The sequence below is a fragment of the Panthera leo genome, chromosome C1, assembly GCF_018350215.1.
Source record: "Panthera leo isolate Ple1 chromosome C1, P.leo_Ple1_pat1.1, whole genome shotgun sequence".
Classification (NCBI taxonomy): Eukaryota; Metazoa; Chordata; class Mammalia; order Carnivora; family Felidae; genus Panthera; species Panthera leo.
In genome coordinates this window covers 21,431,021-21,449,380 of record NC_056686.1, presented here as the reverse complement: position 1 = coordinate 21,449,380, position 18,360 = coordinate 21,431,021, and the positions used below count along the sequence as shown (strand labels likewise).

The 18,360-nt window shown below is 40.2% G+C and overlaps 1 protein-coding gene across 5 annotated transcripts in view; it reads right to left on the bottom strand.

Moving 5' to 3' along the window:
- The window catches only part of GMEB1 (glucocorticoid modulatory element binding protein 1), a 35,691-nt gene that overhangs the window by 4,432 nt on the left and 12,899 nt on the right, over positions 1-18,360 (bottom strand). For 4 of the 5 annotated variants that reach the window (XM_042954050.1, XM_042954051.1, XM_042954049.1 and 1 more), the window contains 7 exons: positions 16,449-16,561; positions 15,618-15,742; positions 14,461-14,564; positions 8,992-9,149; positions 6,274-6,405; positions 4,850-4,987; positions 708-830 (listed from right to left, as the gene is read on the bottom strand). In XM_042954050.1, coding sequence (XP_042809984.1) covers positions 708-830; positions 4,850-4,987; positions 6,274-6,405; positions 8,992-9,149; positions 14,461-14,564; positions 15,618-15,742; positions 16,449-16,561 — 893 coding nt within the window. The remainder of the gene's footprint in view (positions 1-707; positions 831-4,849; positions 4,988-6,273; positions 6,406-8,991; positions 9,150-14,460; positions 14,565-15,617; positions 15,743-16,448; positions 16,562-18,360) is intronic. The other variant, XM_042954054.1, reaches the window with a different exon arrangement.

The following is an 18,360-nucleotide window of genomic DNA, read 5'->3' as shown; positions in this document are numbered from 1 at the left end:
TCTCTCTCCCTCTCTCAAAATAAATGAACTTTAAAATATTTAACGTATATTTTATAATACAAAAATAAATTTAAGACAACATAAATTGTTCTTCTCTTGCTGAATAATCTTTTGCCTTTTGCTTTCATGACTATAATATATCTTACATCATTCAAAGGGTGATAATCCATACCTCTGACTTGTTTTATATTTTTCCCCTGCCTTACCTCCCCAAAACCTTTTCTTAATTGTCTCCAGGTATAAGTGACAGCTCCCTTTCTTCTTCTACCATACCCACTATATGCCTCAGTTACTACTGATAATTCCTTGAATTACTTAAAGACCATGTGGAGAGTGGGGCTGTCTCAGTCAACATGATATTTCTAAAACCTAGTCTGGCACTAGCACAAATTAATTACTTGATAAAAAGAGTTAAATTATTTATGTGTTCATAAGTTCTGATTACTGCAAATAATGGAGAAGGTGCTAAATTTATATTTATCAAAAGATGTAGTATCAATAATGTAACAAAGACAAAGGCCAATTTGTTTCTTCTGCCACTAATGTTATTGGATTAATGGAGCAATTGAGCAGACATCTTAATCCTCCAAAAGATACAGAAGGAGGAAGAAAGAAAGAAGCCAGTCCCAACAGAAGTCCAAAAAGAAATGGCAAGACTCAAGGATATTAGTATAATATCATTAAGAAGAGACAGAAGTTATACACACCTGTCAGAGTGTAGAGAAACTGCTCTTCTCCCTGCTCTACTTGGTTCCTCCTGTTGTCCAAAACCTTCTTTACTGTGTCCATCAGGCCAAATGTATGTGCTACATTGTTGAGAACAGCAGCATCTATTTAAAACAAAGACATGCCTGTCAAGTCAAAACAGAAGTGTTCCCCCAGCTTTCTGTTGTTCTGCTTATAAATATGAAACAACCCAGAAATGATGGGACTATTCTAATTGCATTTCTAAAAAAAATTAGCCAAGATTTATCACATGTATAATTAACTTTGATTTAATTGTTACAAATTTATACATATTTCCATATAAATGAATACAAAAATAAGAAAAAAATCCTGTATCTGGCTGTAAGTTATGACTTTTGGTTTAGAAAACACGGTGACTGTGCTAGATAGAACTAAGTTTGAATCGTGGGTTTACAATTTCTTCCTATCTGTATGAACTTGGATAAGTCATTTCGGTCCTTAGTTTTCTCATCAGAAACAAAGGGGATTAATAATACTACTTGGCAAGACAGATACGAAGATTAGAAATATCATATTTTAAGTGTGGAATGGGAACTAGTATGCAAGGTTATTCATAGTATTATCTCTGTTCCTTTTTATACAAAACTTCTTGAAAGAGTTGTCACTAGTTGTGGTCATTACTTCCTTAACTCAGATCACTTCTCCACCTACAACTCTTTTCCACAGTCATCTCATTCAGTTCCATGCTTTTAAATAACACATGCATGCTGAGAACTCCCACATGCAGGTCTCCAGCCCTGACTTCTTTCCTGCATACCAGATTCATAATTCCATCTAGCTCAGTGACATCTCCATTTGAAGGCCTCATAAGCATTTAGCAAGTCAAAATTCATTTTTTTCTTTCTTTTTTTTTAAGTAAGTTCTATGCTTAACATGGGGCTTGAACTCATGACCCTGAGATCACAAGTCACATGCTGTGACTAAGCCAGCCAGATGTCTCAACTCAAAACTAATTTTGAGGGGCACCTGGGTGGCTCAGTTGGTTAAGTGTCCAACTCTTGATTTCAGTTCAGGACATCATCTCGCAGTTCGTGGGATCAAGCCCTGCGTTGGGTACCACACTGACAGTGCAGAGCCTGCTTGGGATTCTTTCTCTCCCTCTCTCTCTGCCCGTCTCTCTGTCTCTCTCAAAATAAACTTAAAAAGTTTTAAAAACAAACAAACAAATTTTGAGGGGCACCCGGCTGGCTCAGTTGGAAAAGAATGTAACTCCCGATCTTAGGGTCACGAGCTCAAGCCCCACAATGGGCATGGAGCCTAACTGGGGGAAAAAAAAAAAAAAAAAAAAAAAAAAAAAAAGCAGGGGTGCCTGAGTGACTCAGTTGGTTAAGCATCTGACTTTGACTCAGGTCATAATCTCACAGTTCGTGAGTTCAAGCCCCATATCAGGCTCTGTGCTGACAGCTCAGAGCCTGGAGCCTGCCACAGACTCTGTCCCCTTCTCTCTCTGTCCCTCCCCCACACTCACTTGCTCTCTCTCTCTCTCTCTCTCTCAAAATAAACATTTAAAAACAAAAACAAAAACTTGATGTCCTCTCCCACTGATCTTCATCTCAGGAAATGGTATCATCATTCATGGCTCAGGCCAAAAATGTATGAGTCCTCCTGGATTTCTTTCTTTCTCTTTTACCCTATATCCAATCCATCAGCAAGACCTGTCAGTTCCACATTCAAAATATATCCCCGATATGATTACTTCTTGCCAGATCTACCACTATTCACCCTAATCCATGCCACCATAATCTCTTGTCTAGATCAATTCCTTCAGAAGTCTCCCAAATGATTTCTTGCTCCATACAGTCTGTTCTCCATATAGCAACGAAAGTGATCTTTTAAAAATCTAAAATATATAAATATATAAAAAATTATAAATAGGGGCACCTGGGTGGCTCAGGCAGTTAAGCATCTGTCTTCAGCTCAGGTCTTGACCTCACAGTTTGTAGGTTCAAGCCCTGCATCAAGCTCTGGGCTGACAGCTCAAAGCCTGGAGCCTGCTTCAGATTCTGTGTCTCCCTCTTTTTGCCCCTCCCCCGCTTGTGCACACTCTCTCTCTCTCTCTCAAAAATAAACATTAAAAAAATTTATATTTGTAAATTGTATATTTGTAAATTTATATATGTAAATAAATAAATAAATCTGGTGCACCTGGGTGGCTCAGTCAGTTAAGTGTGTGACTCTTTTTTTTTTTTAATTTTTTTTAACGTTTATTTATTTTTATTATTTTTTTTCACGTTTATTTATTTTTGAGACAGAGAGAGACAGAGCATGAACGGGGGAGGGTCACAGAGAGAGGGAGACACAGAATCCGAAACAGGCTCCAGGCTCTGAGCTGTCAGCACAGAGCCCGACGCAGGGCTCGAACCCACGGACTGTGAGATCATGACCTGAGCCGAAGTCGGACGCTTAACCGACCCCCATGGACTGTGAGATCATGACCTGAGCCGAAGTCGGACACTTAACCAACCGAGCCACCCAGGCGCCCCTATTTATTTTTGAGAGAGAGAGAGACAGAGAGAGAAAGGCAGAGTGTGAGCAGGGGAGGGGCACAAAGCAAGGAAGACATAGAATCCAAAGCAGGCTCCAGGCTCCGAGCTGTCAGCGCAGAGCGCAACATAGGGCTTCAACCCACGAAGCATGAGATCATGACCTGAGCCAAACTCAGATGCTTAACCGACTGAGCCACCAAGGTGCCCCAAGTGTGTGACTTTTGATCTTACTTCAGGTCTTGATCTCAAGGTTGTGAGTCAAGCCCCATGTTGGGCTCTGCGCTGGGCATGAAGCCTACTTAAAAAATAAAAAATAGGGGCGCCTGGGTGGCTCAGTCGGTTGAGTGTCCAGCTTTTGATCTCAACTTAGGTTATGATCTCACAGTTTGTGGAATCCAGTCCTGGGTAGAGCTCTGTGCTGACATTGTGGAGCTTACTTGGGTCTCTCTCTCTTCCTCTCTCTGTCCCTCCCCTGCTCCCATTCTCTCTCCCTCTCTCTCAAAATAATTAAATAAACATTAAAAAATACTAATAAAAATTTAAGAATATAAATCTTATTACATCACTCTCCTGCTCAAAATCAGTATGATAGCTTAGCATCACCTTAAAATAAAACCAAAGTTCTAACAAAGCTTATCTAAACTTTGCTCCCTATTCCTCTCCAGCCTCATCACCTATCACTTTTGTATCTTATTCCACTGTGGTGCAATCAGTGCTTCTATAATGCTTTAAACATATCAGGCCTATTGCAACTTCGAAGTCTTTGTTCCTTCTGCCTAGAATGTTCCTTCTCCCAGCTCATCACATGAGACCTTCCTTGACCACCCTATCTAAAAGAGTCATCCCTGCTTTCTATATTACTTGCCTTTTTTTTTTACACTCCAAGCACATAAAGTTTTACTGTAAAGTTTAAGTGTATTTATATAATGTATGAATTATAAAGACACAATAAGATAATAATAAGACACAACTAACAACTTTAAGATCTCACTGACACACAAGGTTATGAGATATCATTATGACCCCCCTCTCTTTTAAGTAAACTCTACCCCCAATGTAGGGCTCAAACCCAAGACCTCGAGATTAAGAGTCACATGCTCCACTGACTGAGCCAGCCAGGTGCCCCATCATCATGACCCTTTTGTATCAGATGATTAGAACATCCTTTTACATTATGCACAGCAGCAAGAACCCTATGGGTATTCAGAAACAGCTATTAACTGAACACAATAGTTCTGGAAACCTTAAACTAATAGAAGATGAGACTTGTCTAAAACCAGATAGATTTTTCCCAATTTTTAGACTGACTCACACTCTCCCTCTCTCCATATATATATATATATATATATATATATATATATATATGCAATAGAGAGCATGCTTTCTGGCACCATTTATAAAGACAAAAATTACCTATGGAAAAAGCATGACCAGACTTGAGTTCAAAACCTCATTATGAACTATGGACAAACAACCTTTATGAGCCTTAGTTTCCTAATCTGTAAAATTAGGATCATAATGCCTATATGCCAGTGTTTTCATGAGGCTAACAAGATCTGTCTATAGTTGTTAACATTTAATAAAATGATCACTATTGCTAGAATTGGTGTACTTACCTGTTACCTGGAAGGGAGCCTGAATGAGCCGCTGCTGAACTCCCCTGAGTAGCTCCTCTATTTCCTTCTGTATATTGCAGACAACCTCTTCCATCAGTCCTACATCAGCTATTCCTTTCCAGAACATCAAAGTGTCCTCTGACACAAGAGGGATAAGACAGAGGGTAAACAAGGGATGCTACATACACCTAGGCACATGTCTACAAGTTAAACTCGAAATTACTTCAATTTGAAATAATTTCTTGCTGGGCCATTTCTCGGAAAAGGGAAGAAGCTTTTAGGGTACCGGCTGCCTCCTTGAGTTGGCACCCAGTTATTTGGCCTCTTTGGCAACATAGGGACTTGAGATAATTGTCTCAATTTGTCATGGCTCTGGCTATAGGGGGCAGGTATCTTCCTCTAATAAAGATATTACATTAAACAAATATTAAATATTATTTATTTAAATAATTTAAAATTAAATAGTATTTAATATCTTAAAAGTTAAACAATAAAGATATTAAATTAAAGATATACAGTTAAGCCTTGTACAACACGGTTTGAACTGTGAGCGTTCACTCATATACGGATTTTTTTTTAATAATACAGTACAAGTGATGTAAATTTATTTTTTCTTATGATTTTCTTAATAACATTTTCTTTTCTCTATCTTACTTTATTGTAAGAATATAGTATATAATACATATAACATATGCTAATTGACTATGTTTTCAGTAAGGCTTGTAAAGTTCTCAGGGGAGGAGTCAAAATTTACACACAGATTTTCAACTGCACAGGGGGTTGGTGTCCCTAACTGCCACGTTGCTCAAAGGTCAACTATACTCCCGCTAGTACTATACTTGCAAAAATAAAATGAGACAGCTGAATAGGGGGGATTATAAGCTCCCTGAGGGCAGAGGCTATGCGTTTTCATCTATGTTGGCAACAGTGTCAACTGAAAATAGGCAGCAATAAATACTGTTTAAGTGAATTAACGAATGGAGGATGATGTGAAACATCTCCTGGTCCCCTGTAAGTGAATCATCATTAATCATCATCCTCTATACCACCTGCTACCTAATTTTTTCTTCTAACATCTTGCTGCTTGGTTTATCTAAGAAACGTTCCAAAGTTGGAGGCTGACAGGATGAAAAGCATTGGACTACAGAGTCAAACAGCTGAATTCAGCTCTGACACTACTGGTGGTGTGACAGGTCTTAGGCAAGCTGCTGAACCCTTCTGAATCTCAATTTCTTCCTATGTAAAATGTGACTGTGCAGGGCTGTTGTTGCATGCATTAAAACACAATGTTTGCAGCTATAATTAGTATTAATATGCATGAGAAAAACCAGCAAAAGTAATTAAGAGGCCTTCTGTGTCCATAATCATAATGGTGAGAAGGGGCACAAAACCCTGCAAGATATCTCAGCCTCATAGTAAAGTACCTGAAATTTCCTCTGAGTCTTTCTTCACACCCTCCTCTGTAGCCATGGTGACAGCAGCAGTGAGAGCTGAGTTCCATTCCAGCCCTGCCTCTTCCATGCTCTCTTCCGAGATGGCAATCTGTGTGATGCTACCTAAAAGCAGTCCATTAGAGGTAAAGTCAGTGAATTTCATGAAAAAGTCATAGCTATCCTTTATCTCATATAGCTAAAAAAAACCCCAAAAACCTGTTATTTTAACATTCTGGCCTTTTGCCTGTAGGTCCATATATTAAAAACTAGAATTGTAAGCAAGGATGAATATTGGATTTTTTTCTTTAATGTTTATTTATTTTTGAGAGAGAGGGAGAGAATGCGTGCACATGTGCAAGCAGGGGAGGGGCTGAGAGAGAGAAAGACAGAGTATCTGAAGCAGGCTCTGTGCTAAGAGCAGAGAGTCTGATGCGGGGCTCAAACTCATGAACCCGTGAGACCATGACCTGAGCCAAAGTCAGACACTTAAAACAACTGAGCCATCCAGGCGCCCCAAATGCTGAATTTTCTAAAGAAAACCTGCCTTGCAAAAGAGAATGCTTTCTTCTTACTCTGAATAGAAAGTGAAAGATAACTTACAAAATCACAAAAGAGCAATTTGCTCCCTGAGCAGGTATGTTTTTGAAAGACTGAAAGAGAGCACGATTGCCAGGCTGTCTCCCCCAGACTTAGTGAGGATAAGAAGAATCTAAAATGATTTAAGAGAAAAGTATGGTGCTTAGCCAAGAGCCCTCCTACAAGCATGTTTGATACTAACCATCTAGAATATCAAAAGTTGCTGTCGTTTATTTATCAGGCTATATAAGAGAAAGCAAGAGAAATGAGACCAAAACAAATCAGAAAAGAAGAGATCCATGAATACCAGATTCACAGATAAAAATAAATTTTGCTATTAATATTGTATAATAACATTTTATTTTTTAACGTTTATTTTCAAGAGAGAGTGGGGAAGGGGGAGAGAGACAGAGAGAGAGACAAAGAATTCGAAGCAGGCTCTGTGCTGACAGCAGAGAACCCAACGTGGGGCTTGAACTCATGAACTGTGAGATCATGACCTGAGCCTAAGTCAGAGGCTGAGTTAACCGACTGAGCCACCAGGTGCCCCTATTATTTATTTATTTATTTTTTAAACATTTACTTATTTTTGAGAGACAGAGAGAGACAGCATGAGCAGGGGAGGGGAGCAGGGGAGGGGCAAAGAGAGGGGGAGACACAGAATCTGAAGCAGGCTCCAGGCTCTGAGCTGTCACACAGAGCCCAGCGTGGGGCTCGAACTCACAAACCGCGAGATCATGACCTGAGCTGAAGTCGGACACTTAACCAACTGAGCCACCCAGGCACCCCTTATTTTTTTATTTTTTATTTTTTTAAGCAATCTCTCCACCCAACATGGGGCTCAAACTCACAACCCCAAGATCAGGAGTTGCATGCTCTACCAACTGAGCCAGCCAGGCACCCCTCATATATTAGGATTTTAAACAAAGACAATTGAGAAAAATCAAACTGATCCAGGTAGATATATGGACAAGTATGGACTCCCCATGCTAGAGGATATCAATAATGAAGCAAAAAAGTAATATTGATATGGACAATCAAAACTAAAGGAATTTTTGCCAAATAAAAAGGAAGTAAATAATTTCATCGTTTTTACTTTCCAAGTGGAAGAATCACATGACCAAAAATTCAAACAGCTAGACATTTTATACTTTCCTAAAGGGAACTTAAGTTCCAAGAGATTTGGCTTCTACTCACCCAGTAGTTACTCACAGAATATTAGAGCTGACCACAAGAAACCTTGAGAGGTCATTTTTTAAAAATGTACTTCCCTTATATCCATTAGTGTCCTTGTGACTCTGTGAAACACATATGTAAGTCTTCTGGAAGTAGCTGAGACAGTCTAAGAATCTTAGCTGTGCTAAGTCTTCAGATGGACTAACTGAATCCTTTTTTTTTCCCCTAAATTTGTTTGTTTGTTTAAGTAATCTCTACACCCAGCGTGGGGCTCAAACTCATGACCCTGAGATTAAGAGTTGTGCACTCTTCCAACTGAGCCAGCCAGGTGCCCTGGGACTAACTGAATCCCTAATAATTATCTCACATGAGTCCATCTTCCCTGGAGATAGAGAGCTCTAATCCCAAGGTCAGTGATACCAAAGTTAAGTGTATGCCCATCCTGCCTCATTTGTGAGGAAGCCTCAACATGATTATATGGATCCCTTCCAGGCAGAGCTCTTTGATCCTTATATCAGAGTCTCTAGAGTCCGGTCCAGCCAACCATACATTATCTTTGATACATCTCAGCTCAACAGTTGAAAACCATTCACTATTTTAATCCACCTTCCTGCCTTGACCACTAGTAGAGCAAAGGATTTTCAAAACAATCTAATTTCAAAGATCCGCCAAGTAGCACCAAAGTGAAACCACTGAATAAGCATAATAACCACTGAACCATCTTTCTAATGTTCACCATGCATTATAGGAAAGAAACACGGAAAGAGGTCTGGACAACAGGAATCATCTAGGAGAAAACAGATCTATTTCTAAAGCATGGAAGTGTACCCAAGATTAGCATACTTTACAGGGACAACAATGCTCATGAGAATTGAAATTAGGAAACACAAAAGAGAAATAAGGGGAAAGTGTTACTAAAAAACACAGTGGGTTTTCAGGTGGTTTCCTACCCCCTACCATCGGCCGAAGTGGGTGTCTGCACCACACTTGTCTGCTGTCCTGGCACCGGAGCTCTTGCACTGCTGATAAGAAGATCAAATTTGGTGCTTCTGCAGGTATTGGAGCAAACCTTGTCATGTTGGTAAAAATCAATCTGTCCGGAGTCCATCATTTTCCTGTGCAAAGGGAGACAAGAAGTATCAGTTCAGCCTGCACTTCATCTAGATGGAACTAGGCCTCTGGGACAAAGAGGGACAAAGTTGCTGAGTCTACTCTATAGATTAGCATTAAGTCATTAGGTTGCAAAAATTCTAATTGGGATTATAATTTTCATTGGTCCCACCCACATTCCTAGTCTGCTCATTATGAGTATTCTCTCATTTCCCATTATCACCAAGCTTTAGGTCCACACTCCTGACAACAGCCGAGTTTCCCCATAGAATCTCATTGAAACCAAACCCAAAAGGGAAAAGACTAGTTCATATCCCAGCACAACTGAGAAATGCTACAGGGGAATAAGAATTTTGTGATGAGATTCTGATGTATTAGTATTCCTAGACCAGCAAGATCTGTTGCTACTTTTGGAGACATAAAACTTCAGCAATTACTTTCCTTAAAAAAAAAGGTAGCAACTCTCCTATAAACACACAGCAAAGATGGATAGCAACTCTCCTATAAATACAGAGCAAAGTTGATTATACTAAATCCTACTATAAATTGCCCTTATAACTGGATTCACAAGAGATTGTTATTATAGGCTATGAACAAACCCATGGGGTATTTTATTTATAGTATACTCTATGTTATAACATGACTTGGCTTTCACTAAAGATCTTTCAAGCATTCTAATTCCTTTTTACATTTGGGGAAAGTTGGCATGTGCTTGTTTTTTTGGGCAAAAAAGAACTGGCCAAGAACAACAAAAATAAAAGTTAAAAGTATTCCTTCCCAATTTCCTTCAACCACTGATTTCTGCATACAAATCATCTGTAATGAAAATTTTTTTAATGTGTCTCTATTAAAATAATATTTGAAGAAAAAATTAACATTTTCTGTGGAAAATACAGAAAACTATAAAGAAAACAACTGCCATTTAAAGAATCCGACAACACAGAGATAACTAACATTTTGGCATATTTTCTTCTACTAAAGTTTACATACATAGGTGTCTAGGTTTTTTTGTTTTTGTTTTTATTGAGAGAGAGAGTAAGCATGCATGTGAGCAGGGAAAGGGTAGAGAGGGAGAGAGAGAACCTCAAGCAGTCTCCACACTGTCAGCAGGGAGCCCCACCTGGGGCTTGATCCCATGAACTGAGATCATGACCTGAGCCGAAATCAAGAGTCAGACGTTTGACCAACTGAGCGTCCCCATACGTGTGTTTTTTAACACAACTAAAATCACATTAATTGTGATTAAACACACATATGTGTCATCACATTGTTTAATCAATTGCGTGTGTGTGTAGACACACACATACACACACACACTTTTTTAAGTAATCTCTACACCCAGGGTGGGGCTTGAACTCACAACCCTGAGATCAAGAGTCACAGGTTCCACTGACTGAGCCAGCCAGGTGCCCCCAATGCTATGTTTTGTTTTCTTTCTTTCATTACATCATAAGCAGTTTTCCATGTAAAAACTCTTCAGAAATATTTTATTTTATTTTTTTTAATTTTTTTTTTAATATTTATTTATTTTTGAGACAGAGAGAGACAGAGCATGAATGGGGGAGGGGCAGAGAGAGAGGGAGACACAGAATCGGAAGCAGGCTCCAGGCTCTAAGCCATCAGCCCAGAGCCCGACGCGGGGCTCGAACTCACGAACCGCGAGATCGTGACCTGAGCCGAAGTCGGACGCTCAACCGACTGAGCCACCCAGGCGCCCCATCTTCAGAAATATTTTAATGACCCAGGGGCACCTGGGTCAGTGGAGCATGCAACTCTTGATCTTGGGGGTTGTGAGTTGGAGCCCCAGGTTGGGTGAGGAGATTACTTAAAAGTAAAATCTTAATTAAGAGGTGCCTAGGGGGCGCCTGGGTGGCTCAGTTGGTTAAACATCTGACTTTGGCTCAGGTCATGATCTCACAGTTTGTGGGTTCAAGCCCCATGTCAGGCTCTGTGTTGACAGCTTGGAGCCTGGAGCCTGGAGCCTGCTTTGGAGTCTGTGTCTTCCTCTCTCTCTCTGCTCCTCCCCCACTAATGCTCTCTCTCTCTGTCTCAAAAATAAATAAATATTAAAAAAAAAAAAAAAAATTAAGAGGTGCCTGGGTGGCTCAGTTGGTTGAGTGGCAGACTCTTGATTTTGGCTCCTGGGGATGGAGCCCCGCACTGGGTTCTGCACTGAGTGCAGAGCCTACTTGGGATTCTCTCTACCTCTGCCCCTTCCCCCACCCCCACTTGCTCACTCGCTCTCCAAAAAAAAAAAAAAAAAAAAAAAAAAAAATTAGGGGCACCTGGGTGGCTCAGTCGGTTAAGCGTCCAACTTTGGCTCAGGTCATGATCTCACAGTTCATGAGTTCAAGCCGCACATCAGGCTCTGTGCTGACAGCTCAGAACCTAGAGCTTGCTTTGGATTCTGTGTCTCCCTCTCTCTCTGCCCCTCCCCTGCTTGAACTCTGTCTCTCTCTCAAAAATAAACGTTAAAAAAATTTTTTTAATTAAATTAAATTTAAAAATAAATAAAATTTTGGGGCACCTGGATGGCTCAGTTGGTTAAGTGCCTGACTTCAGCTCAGGCCATGATTTCATGCTTCGTGAGTTCAAGTCCCACATTGGGCTCTACACCGACAGTGCAAAGCCTGCTTGGGATTCTCTTTCTCCCTTTCCCTCTGCCCCTCCCCCACTCACTCTCTCAAAATAAATAATAAACTTAAAAATAAACAAATAAAGTAAAATCTTTTAAAAAATGACCTCAGGGTGCCTGGGTGGCTCAGTTGGTTAAGCGACTGACTTCGGCTCAAGTCATGATCTCGCAGTTCATGGGTTCGAGCCCCGCATCGGGCTCTGTGCTGACAAATCAGAGCCTGGAACCTGCTTCAGATTCTGCGTCTCCCTCTCTCTCTCTCTCTGTCCCTCCCCCACTCGTGTTCTCAGAAATGAACATTAAAAAAATTTTTTTTTAATTACCTCATTTTTTAATGACATCATAATATCTCATAGTATATACTCATATATATTTAGATGAGCCACAAGTTTACTTTAGATATACCTTGAATATATATTAAAGCAGACTATAACTTTCAACATAATAAATAACGTTGCAATGAACATTTTTTTTAAATATTTTTGACCTTTATTTATTTTTAGTGACAGAGAGAGACAGAGCATGAGCAGGAGAGGGGCAGACAGAAGGAGACACAGAATCCAAAGCAGGCTCCGGGCTCTGAGCTGTCAGCACAGAGCCCGATGCAGGGCTCGAACGCACAAAGTGTGAGATATGACCTGAGCTGAAGTCGGATGCTCAACCAACTGAGTCACCCATGGGCCCCTGCAATGAACATTTTTACGCCTGAATCTCTACAAGCACTATAGATTTTTCTTAGGACAGATTCCTTAAAAAGAATTAAAGACAGGGGCACCTGGATGGCTCAGTCAGTTGAGTGGCGCCTGGACAGCTCAGTCAGTTGAGTGACCAACTTCAGCTCAGGTCATGATCTCATGGTTCATGAGTTCAAGCTCCGCATTGGGCTCTCTGCTTGTCAGCATAGAGCCCACCCCACTTTGCTTTGGATCCTCTGTCTGTCACACTATCTGCCCCTCCTCCACTCAAGCTCTCTCTCTCAAAAATAAATAAACATTAATTTAAAAAAAAATTAAAGATAAAGAGTAAGATGTTCTCAAAGCTGTTGATACATGTTCTGTGGGGCACTTTCCATTCTTGACCACAATTTAAAATTTCCTATCAGTAAGTGAGTGCTCAAGAATTACCAAATAATGTTAATCTTCACGGGGGGTGGGGGGATTGCAATAATAAATTTGCTGTATAAAGAGATGGGGGTGATGGTATTACACATCCTTTTTTTGTTTTTTACTTTTTTTTAAATGTTTACTTATTAATTTTGAGAGAGAGGGAGGAGAGACAGAGAGAGCACCCACACGGGGGAGGGGCAGAGAGTAAAGGAGAGAATCCCAAGCAGGCTCCATGCTGTCAGCACAGAGCCCAACAAGGGGCTCAAACTCATAAACTGTGAGATCATGACCTGAGCCGAGATCAAGAGTCCAATGCTTAACTGACTGAGCCACCCAGGTGCTCCTAATTTTATTTTCATGTTTATTTATTTATTTTGAAAGAGAAAAAGAACCTGAATGGGGGCGAGGTAGAGAGAGATAGAGAGAGATTTCAGAAATCTCAAGCAGGCTCTGTGCTGTCAGCACAGAGCCCAATGTGGGGCTTGAGCTCACCAACCATGAGATCCTGATCTGAGCTCAAATCAAGAGTCAGACACTCAAGTGACTCAGCTACACAGGTGCCCCATTTTTTAAAAATAAGGCTTCATGCCCAGCATGGAGCCCAACATGGGGAGTGAACTCACACACTAAGATCAAGACCTGAGCAGAGATCAAGAATCGGACGCTTAACTGACTGGGCCACCCCGGCATCTCAAGGGCATTACACAGTCTGAAGTTTATTTCTGTGGTTCAATGATGGCAAAGATTGCATTCACTAAGCATGACTGTTACTTATCAACAGCACCCTCCATTTTACCATATTATCCCAGAACTTGTCAGCCTACACTTTTCCATGGTCATCATGCTTCCTCAGCACCAGGCTTAGCTCTGCCTGCCCTTGGTGATCTCAAGTAGGACTGTCATCTACTCCCAAACTTCTCTGTCCAGAAAGGATCCTAACATCCTGACATTAGAAAAAATTTGCCTTAAATGCTGGGAAGAATTAATTTAATTCAATCTTCCTTTTCTTACAGGGATTTTAAGAACAAGCTGGGGTGCCTGGGTGGCTTAGTCGATTGAGCATCCAACTGTTGGTTTCAGTTCAGGTCATTATCTCATGGTTCATGGGTTCAAGCCCCATATCAGGCTTTGTGCTGAGAGTGCGGAACCTGCTTAGGATTCTCTCTCTCTCTCTCTCTCTCTCTCTCTTTTGCTCTCTGCCCCTCCCCTGCTTGTACTCTCTCTGTTTCAAAATACATAAATAAACTTAAAAAAAACTGAAGAACAAACTGATGAAAGTCAATACATGGGTTGCTCAAGCCAATTCTTCAGAGAAATAAAAATTTCAAACTGAAGAGAAAATATGGAATTATCTATATTCTACCATGATTAAGTGCCCCAAAGTCAGTTGAAAGGTATGTGCTTATTTTTTTTAATTTTTTAATTTTTTAAAGTAATCTAGTAAATTAAAAAAACAAACAAACAAACAAACAAAAAGTAATCTCTGTACTCAATGTGAAGCTCTGAGATCAAGAGGTGCACACTCTTCTGACTGAGCCTGCCAGGCACCCTGGTGTGTGCTTGTTAAAAGCTCACCTGAGCATGATTCCACCCAGACGAATGGCTCTCTTCCAGTCCTTTAGGGTAGACTTGCCAGCCAGATGAACAAAATGCTTGGGGCTGATCAACTGATCATTGAACTAAAGGAAAAGGAAAAAATCCAAAATAAATCAAGGTCAACTGACGCAGGCCAAGAGGGAAAGAAAGGTAACTACTTGTTACATACGAAAAGTGCCCAGATGGCATCTTAAGTCATAGCCTTGTATCTTCCAGCCTTCTGCCCTGTTGTGCCAGAGAAGATGACCCTTCCCTGGGCATAGTGCCCTGTCTTGGTACAAAGCTACAGAAGACACGAGGATGATCAGAGATTAATATACTGATTAACATCTGAAATCCATTTATGCCCTAAATCAGGTACTTGGGTTCAATGTTGCAAAGGCTGTTTAAATAAACTGAAATAACCTACCTAGCCCTAATGACAAGATTCAAGATATGGTGGAAAGACTAGCATAGAAACCATTATCACTGCAGAGCTTCAAAATTCTGCAATCCTTCATGATTCTAGGATGATACCAAAGGTGGTGGGTGACTACTATCTATGGGTACCGTCGTGACTACCACTGGGGACAGAATAAGCAATTATTTCCACATTGTGCTCTCCTGAAAATTTATTTTTATCAGTGATAAATTTCAATAACCTCTACCATAATGCACCCTTGTGTAAGGCATTTTACACATATTATCTCATTTCATGTGCTAGCAACCTTATAATATGTGTGTGTGTTGTGCGTATGATTATTCGTATTTTAACATACGAGCCTCTGAAATATTAAATAACTTATTCAAGGTCACCTAGCTAGTCAGTCATAGAGATGGGACTTCATTCATTTATTCATTCATTCAACAAATATTTATTGATAAATATACCAAACATCATTCTAGGTGCTGGGGATACACTGATAAACAAGACAAACGAGTTCTCAGCTCTTATAGATCTTGTATTCTGCATGGAACTTGAATCCAAGTCAATTTCCCTCCAAAGTCCTTAATTTTTTCTACCGTGACAGCACGGGACTACAGCCACAAAACTGAAAACACTGATACGGTAGACGAGAGAGAAGAGGTACTGAAACTATACTCTTTGAAAACAAGGGGCCCCAAAACAGGCCCCAGCAAGGAGAAAAGACAATTACCTTGACACATTTCACATTTATTCCTGGACATACAAACTTCTTCCAGAGGAGAATGGCTTTGCTCTCCCCACAAGTTATGGGGTAAGCAATTTCCATATCCTCATTTGCTTCTATAGTGCTTGCATCTGAAAACGGAAAAAAAATATCAATTATTTATTGAACACTTTTCCCCCAAAAGCTTAATTCAAAATCTCTAGTTTCCTGGTTCCTCTAAGGAGCTAACAGTTCACATTGGCTGGTATTGTTTAGGAATCTTCTGCAAGAAGTTTGGCATACCAGCTTTCTTACCAAGCTCACACTATGTGTCAGACACTGTCCTATGTGCTTCTACATGCTTAATCTTATTTAGTTCTTACAACAAACCTGTGAGGCAGTGATTGTTTCCTATGTAGGCATGTGGGACTTGGAAAGGTGAAGTGACCTTCCCAAGGACACACAGCTAAGAAGTGAGAAAACAGGATTTAAAATCTGGTTTGCCTAATTTCAAAGTTTGTTTGTTTTTTCAGTTTCTTTCCACTGATTGCCTTCCAATCAACACCTGATAAATCCTCATCAGCAACTTCTCTAATGACAGGATCAACCTTGAGGCTCCAATTTCTTTGTGGAATTTTTGTAGATAAAAAAATGTTTTCAGCACCCTAGCAAATTGATGTTAAACAATCAACTGACAGCCCTAGCATCTTAGTGGTATCTCTAGATGCGCCATCAAATCGATGGCTGCGGCATTGGTGGGGCATACTGGGTATGGGAGGGGGGACATAAGGCATAAAAGGCAACAAATTTCAACCACGGAAGCTAGGGTCAAAGGCGAGAAAGTAACGAAAGACTTACCAATCCCTTCTTCAATTTTGTGAATCGTGTGAGTTTCTACTGCCACGACTGCTGTGTTGTTCTCGGACCCAGGTTCATAAATCCTGTTGTAAAAGTGTCCATCGATAAACAAACTACATAAATCATGAAAAAATTAATATTCACAGCATGGAGTTAAGAAATTTCTTATAATCTATCTCAAAAGGAATAAAATAAATACGCTTTACAACACTATGTTAGTGCTTTGACTAGTTCCCCACTGTATTTACATTCCAAGCTGCCGAGGACAGCTTAGCAGCCACTACCATGCACAAGAATCAACAACTTTCCTCACCTCAAAGCCAAGTTCCTCTTGCTACTGTCATCAGACTTTTCCCTTCCTAAATTTAAACACTGCTGACATAAAATGTTGCTTCAATTATAAGACTAAGTCATATTATAGAATTATCCTAGCAAGATTAAAAAGTAATACTGTTGGACAGTTCAAGACAGGAAGAACCCATTGACCTACTCAAGTTGATGTCCTTTGTTGGAATCTAGACACTTCAGTCTTTTTTAGCACTTCTGCATTTTTCAAAGACTCATAACCAAACTATTGACATGAGCAGAGCCCAGTTAAAAACTATGCCCAAAGTAACTAGCATTAATTAGAGATACCACCTCAGGGAAAGTCTCTAAATGTCTCTACCTTCTAAGAAATGTGCTCAAATAACCTAATAAAATACACTGATGACCTCTGTTTAATTTTTATAATAAACTTAATGCATTAACTATTGCATCTTGTTTGAAAGCACTGCCTGAATAATACCCCTTGTATCAGTGATCACCCACCCCCATGGTGACACCTTTAGCACAGACCTCTCCTCTAAATTTCACACCAGGATATAATTAACTGCTAAATGAATAAATACATTTGGATGTACCACAGGACTTTGTGGAATTCATTATGTCTAAAATAACCAAGTTCTCTTTCCTCTCCCAAACCACTCTTCTATTCTCTATCTTTCTTAATGGCACCTCCTAGCATTCTATAGCCTAAGACAGAAGCCTGGGAATTTCATCAGATTTCTCCCTCCTCCTCCTCCTCACCTCCCACATACTCAGCCACCAAATCCTACCAGATGTATCTCCTTAACACCAGCCAGCTTCCCTGTCTCTTTTTCCACTTCTACTGCCTTAATTTAGGCTGCATCATCTCTAGTCTGAACTAGTCTCCTTGCATCCACCTGATCTTCTATATTCCTACCAGAGTGATCACAGAAATCCCTTCGGAAAACCCTTCAAGAACCCTCTACTTGCTATTATAATAAAGCCCCAAATCCTTAATAGGATATTTAAGTTGCTCTAAGATCTGGCCCCTGGTTTCAGCTCTCCCTAAACCTCACCTTATAATCCAAGCCCTACTCATACCAAATTATTTGTGGTTTTCAGAACTGTCATGTTCTTTTATACCTTCTATCTTTGTTCTTATTTCCTGCTTTCCCCAGAACATGCTTCCCAATCTATTTGTGTATTTGTGGGGTTTTAAAAAAGATTTTATTTATTTATTTATTATTTTAATTTTTATTTATTGTGAGAGATAAGGAGAGCACACATGAGTGGGGAAAGGGGTAGAGAAAATCCCAAGTAGGCTACATGCTGTCACCACAGAGCCGACACAGGGCTCGATCCTGTGAGCTGTGAGATCATGACTTGAGCCGAAATCAAGAGTCAGAAGCTCAACTGACTGAGCCACCTAGGTGCCCCAAGATTTTATTTTTAAGTAATCTCTACACCCAACATGGGGCTTGAACTTACAACCCTAAGATCAAGAATTGCATGTTCTACTCACTGAGCCTGCAAGGTGCCCATCTATTTGCTTTGTAGTCAGTAGCCTCTATGATGCTTTTCCTTCCATATCAGTCCCTCCAGTATAATCACCTACTTCCTTCTT